At 38.0% G+C, this 6000-nt stretch overlaps 1 protein-coding gene across 5 annotated transcripts in view; it reads right to left on the bottom strand.

Annotated features, from left to right (window-relative positions):
- Positions 1–309: 309 nt before the first annotated feature.
- Nlg3 (Neuroligin 3) overlaps positions 310–6000 on the bottom strand; it is a 96650-nt gene continuing 90959 nt past the window's right edge. For all 5 annotated transcript variants that reach the window (XM_089463153.1, XM_089463152.1, XM_089463155.1 and 2 more), the window contains 4 exons: positions 5723–5861; positions 5492–5643; positions 5246–5358; positions 310–3538 (listed from right to left, as the gene is read on the bottom strand). In XM_089463153.1, the coding sequence (XP_089319279.1) occupies positions 2391–3538; positions 5246–5358; positions 5492–5643; positions 5723–5861 (1552 nt within the window). In that variant the 3' untranslated portion in view covers positions 310–2390. The remainder of the gene's footprint in view (positions 3539–5245; positions 5359–5491; positions 5644–5722; positions 5862–6000) is intronic.

Raw genomic sequence — 6000 nt, 5'->3', positions numbered from 1 at the left:
ACTTGAAGCTCTTTTATGTAGTTGCCAGACCATCAGCATATTTGGTTAACAGCTGCATGCGAGTGTCTCTATGTGTGTGTGTGAGGCTATATTTGCTATATATGTACATATAAGCACACTCATACGCATCCATCGTCAGCCATTGATCCGGCGCCTTAACTGCCTCTTAAAGTCCTCGTTATAGCCATTTATTTACGCAGCCATTTCCGCATTGCAAGCACATTTCCCGAAATATCTTAAAGCACTTTCCCTCAATGCTTTAAAGCGCATTCAATAGAGTTTGCTAAATAAAAAAATAATTTCTATAATTTGTTTTTTACATTTTTATAACTTTATTAGTACTCAAATTGTTTTGGTTTCCATTTGAAATGTTCTTTTTTTTTATTTTATTTTTTTTTTTTTATCAAAAACTGTTTGAACAGTTTTTTAACAGTTTGTTTCATTTAGTTTTAAATTTGTTCTATTTTTTATTTTGTTTTGTTTTTGAGACTTTAGTGAACTTTTTCGTACTTTTTCACTCGTACACATTTCTAATGCAATAAATTTGAATTAATTTATGTATTAAATATTTCATTTTCTTTTTTTTTGTTTTTGTTTTTTTGTTTCTTCTCCTGTTTAATTATGCAGCACACTATAAATATGCATATATATTTTGTTTATTTATTTATTTATTTTATTTCCTTTTGGTTTTCTATGTTTACATATATTTAATATATATTTGCTAGTTTTACATCATTACAGTTACACTATATATACTATATATACGCATACACATAAGCTATAGAGCTATAGAGTTTTACATATTCATTTCATTTACTATATCATTTGTTTTTACTGTGTCTAAATATGTTTGTCTTTCGTTTTTTTTTTCTTTTGCTTTTCTTTTTCTCTGTTCTGTTTGTTTTTATTTAATTTACAATTATTTTCCACATGCACGCAAATTTAATTGTTGTAATTTTCGCGCTACTTCATTTTAATGAGCTGCTTTATAGCGCATTTTCGCAACTCAATTTCATTTTTAATTACATTTTCGACATTTTCACTATTACTTAAAATTAAAAACTGAACATTTTATATTGTTTATTTATATATTATGCGCGCTTAACACTCACTGTCTAATTGAATTTTTAACTACTAGCAGTGTGTTTCTGTTTCTCTTCTTTTTATGTTTACAAATTTGTTTTTGCTATACCCTGTACCCGGCATCTGATGCAAGTATAAAATGCTGATGTTTGTCTAACAATTTCTTTGCGAACTAGCTGAAAATTTGCAATATTTTAATGCAGAAGCATCATAACTGAAATCCAATTTATATCTGAGTACAGGGCATCTGCTAGTCGAGCGCGTTCTTACCTCGTTTGTTTCGGTTTGTTCTTCTTTTTTATGCATTTAATGTTAATAGCTTTATAAATATTTATGTGGTTTAGTTAGTCGCATAACAAAGTAGCTGCAGGCTTATAATTAACAATACCAATTTTTTGTCCTCTTTGTCAAAGAGTTGTGATTTTCATTAAAGGCTTAAATTGGTTACTATTGGAATTGGGCTACAAAAGGTGTTTAAGCGGTTTTATATCCAAATCGAGCGAATTAGAAAACACAATAAAAATTAAAATAATAACGCTTTTTTTTTTTTTACATGGAACCGCAAAATTAATAAAATGTAATTTCCTGTTTATTTATTTACTTAATTGTCTTTTAACTGTATTTTGCAAATTTTTTAATGCTATTTGAATGAAATATATTTTTGGATTAGGTGTTGTTGATGTTGTACAGCTTATAAGCTAGACCTTTATATTATTTACACACATACACAATATGAATTCAGTCTTTGGAAGAATAACATTTATATTGGTTTTATACATATACATATATATTTTGGAATATATAATTGTTTAATATTTTGTGAATCGTTTTTATGTATTCAAACTAAAATGGATTTCTCATTTGAAATAGTTTTGCCGAACTGTGAATTGGTCCTAGATGGAACTTTTTTTTTTTTTTTTATATAAATAAAGTATAATTTATTGGGAAAATTGAAACTATAAAATTGTTTATCTAATTGCTTGGGGAATGACAACAACTAAACTTAACACCACTAATATTTTTAAATTCTTTTTATATACAATAAAACTGATGTTAAAATGAACTACTTAACATATGCAGCTTAACATTCACAGCAGGCAGCTAACATAAACAAACTCTATTAGCGAATGCAGCACAGTTGAGTCAACTAACACAACAGACACACAAATACAAACACACAAATAAAAACACACAAATACACACACACACAGACATTCATACACACTCAGTTTGAAACGGCCGTTCGGACTGTGCGCTTAGATGATCTAGGCTTAGAGATCACATTTGAAACGCACCGTCAATTAATGTCACACACGCAGCTCATCCATCAGCGGATGTTGTTGTTGCTGCTGTTGTTGTTGCTGCTGCTGCTGCTGTTGCTGCTGCTGCTGCGACTGTTGCTGCTGTGCGTGCTGTTGCGTTGTGGTTGCCACAATTACGGGCACTGTGGGTGGCTGGGGCACGGGTATCAGGCCGCCGGCAGTGGTTAGCACCGTGGTCATGCTTTGATTATGATGATTCTGCATATGCTGCTGATGCGTTACCACGTGTTGCTGCTGTGCGGGTGAGTGCTGCTGTTGTTGCTGCTGCTGCTGCTGTGTGGCCTGCGTTTGCTTCATGCAGCTCTTTTTGGTCAGCGTGCCGCACTGGTTGCCCAGCACTTGCAGCGCATGGGGCGGCGGCATCATGCCTCCGCCGCCGCCCACCTGCCCGGCGTCCTGCAGCGACGACTTCATGTGCTTCGGCGGCGGCGGCGCGCGATGCGGAATGTCAGCGAACTCCGGCGGCGGCAGCTGATGATGCTGCATGGCATGATGATGCGACAGTATGGTGGCCGGATCGCTCTTTGCATGGATGGTCAGGGTCTCCAGGTCGCCGCAGATGTTGTTGGGTATTTGGCCATTCTCCTGCCGCTTCAGCTTCGTCTGGCTGCGTGGCTCGCTCAGCCGCGTCTTGTCCCGCTGATAGTAGACGCCCGCGAAGATCAGCACGTTGAGTATCAGCAGAGAGCAGCCAATCGCAATGGTCACGCTCAGCGCCGTTGAGTAGGCTGCAAAGCCATCGCTATCCTGCGAAGCACTGGCCGCCCCACCCGCCGCATGATCCGCATCCAGAATGTCGTCCGGATAGATCTTGCCGCCGCCGTAACGCGTCCCGTTGCGCTGCAGCGAGGACGACGGCGAACTGAGATTCAGCAGCGAGAAGACCTGATTCGTGAATATCGTATAGTTGCCCATGGCCGCGGCATTCGCACCCCTCGACGTGTACGAGGGATTCAGGGGCTTCACCGAGGCATCGCTGGCAATGTTGTTGTCCAGCTCATCGTCGTCGTCGTGCAGCTGGTGATGGGCAGCGGGCACATTGTCGCCGCCCGGCTTGTGCAGATCGGGAATGAGGTTCAGCCAGAAGGAGAGCCGATGAGCGCGATAATGATTCTTCAGCTTTGGCTTGGTGTCTGTGGAAGAAATGAAGATCGAGCAGGGTTCGATTTGTCAAACTTGTTGTTAGTTGAGCATTATTTGTGAGCTTTTAATTTTTTTTTAGCAATTAAAAGGACTTATCTATATAAATATCTAATAAAAATATTTTAGTTTTGATATATGTGAAATATTAAAGAATTTATAGAATAAGAACTAATTCATTTGAATTTAATTTCGGACGGAACACTTATTTTATTTCGTTTAATTTTTTAAAGTTTTTCATTTTGTTTTAAATAATTTAATTTAATTTTTATTTTATATTTCTTTATTTCATTTATACTATTTGATTTATATTTATACTATTATATTTTTTATATATACTTATTTTTTTTTTTTATTATGTGATTTTACTTGTCTTCGTTTTATTTTATTATATTTTATTTTATTCTACTTTATTTTATTTTATTATACCCTGAACCCATTGAAAATGGGAAATCAGGGTATAATGGTTTTGTTGAAATGTATGTAACAGGGAGAAGGAGGCGTGGCAGACCCCACAAAGTATATATATTCTTGATCAGGGTGACGAGCTGAGTTGATTTGGCCCTGTCCGTCTGTCTGTCCGTCTGTCCGTCTGTCCGTCTGTCCGTATGTATGAACGCGTCGATTTCAGAAGATATAAGAGCTAGAGACTTCAAATTTTTTTAAAATGTCCGTAATTACAGCGCGCATATCAAGTTTACCATTAAAATTCGATAACTCATCCCGATCTTTTTTTATCGATAAAAAACCTTATCGAAAACCAGTTATAAAATTATATCTTCTACACCTTTATTGCTAGAGTCTCCAAATTTTTAATGTATGCTTACATGCAATTTATACAATTTCGGTTTTTGTTAAAATTTACCCCCCACCCTTAAATTCACCCCCTCACCCTCACTTTTGTAAAAAGCGTATTTCAAATACTAGAGACTTGTGCTTTGGCAATTACATGCATATCTATGTTATAATCATAATCTGAAAGTTTCATGAAGATCGTACGTCCATAAAAAAAGTTATTAAACAATTAAGTTCTCATAGTAAGCGCACACTGCAGCCCATGCGTTTATGCGTGGGTGCTTGTATGTGTATGTGTTTGTGTATGTGTGTGTATGTGTTTGTGTATGTGTTTGTGTATGTGTATGTATGTGTTTGTGTATGTGTGTGTGTATGTGAGTGTGTGTATGCGTTTCTGTCTGTATGCGTGTGTGTGTGTATGTATGCCTGTGTATGCGTACGTGCGTGTGTGTGTGCGTGTTTCTTGTGTAAGCTGAAAGACGCGAAAAATTATTGAAATATCTATTGCTCCAAGGGTTCAGGGGATCTCGTAGTCGAGCAGTCTCGACTAGAGCTTTCTTACTTGTTTTTTCTTTAAGTTTAATAATAAATTTAATGTAGTATAAAAAATCAACCCATGTGGAAAAACACTCCAAATTTTAGTCTTGGTTCTGCAATGAAGCAACTATTTTTCCTGAGTTAATTGCAATTAATTGCCCGCTCTAACTTAGTCTTATATTCTAAATAATATAGAATGAAGTTAATATACAATGAAAATAGCCCAGATAAAGGCTTATAGTTGACAAAACAAAACAAGAGTCCTTCTTCACTTGGACATTTAGATACTCTAATGGTGCACTGTCATAGACCGATAATGCAGCTGGTTCCCAATAGCCTATTATTGCGTTACATTTGGCAACACTCACCGAAATTCAGATACTTTTTGTGCACACTCTCGTAGGCCGTCCATTCGATGGTTTTGTAGCGACTGCGTTCCTGCCGGCTGCCATGTTCGGTTTCCATTTGTTCGTTGGGATTGCTGTGTTGTTTGATGGACGTAAATTGTCGATTGGTTAGCAGGAAAATACACAAACACACACACACACACACACACACACACGCACGCACACAGAGTTGTGGTCAATGCGACCGCAGACCCAATCAATACTCACCCAGTGCGCACAAAGTTGGACCAGTAAAACATTACGATTTCCGATAGACTGATTTCGGTTTTCGTATAGTTGCGAGTGAAGTGGTTCAAACCGCCGACGAGCGGTGCACCAAAAATGTAGGGTAAGTCCTCGCCATGAATGCAGCCCTGGCGCTGTCAAATTGATAAATAAAGGCAACAATTTAGTTGAGTGCTTGCAGTGGCACAGTTCGGGTCGAGCTGACAAACTCACCTGTGGATAGTCGCCGAAACGTGTCTGGTAGTCGAACACATAGAGGTACGAGTTGCGATGATCTGCCGAGTGCAGGTCCACAGTTTGAGCCGCTGGAGCCACAACTTGAGCATCACTCAAGGCCTCCAAAGTCTCATCGCTGCAAGGAAATGGAGAAAGGAAGCCATGGGTCAGTGACTGAGTGAGTGAGTGGCTGAGACTGCAACCCGACTGCGACTGCAACTGCGACTGCGACTGAGCAAGTGTTAAAATCAAATAGCAATTTTCCGGCTATTTGC

Source organism: Drosophila arizonae, chromosome 2 (assembly GCF_054131065.1).
Source record: "Drosophila arizonae isolate 15081-1271.41 chromosome 2, UAZ_ARI_1.0, whole genome shotgun sequence".
Lineage (NCBI taxonomy): Eukaryota > Metazoa > Arthropoda > Insecta > Diptera > Drosophilidae > Drosophila > Drosophila arizonae.
The sequence above is the reverse complement of the archived record's forward strand: the minus strand, read 5'-3'. Positions and strand labels throughout refer to the sequence as shown.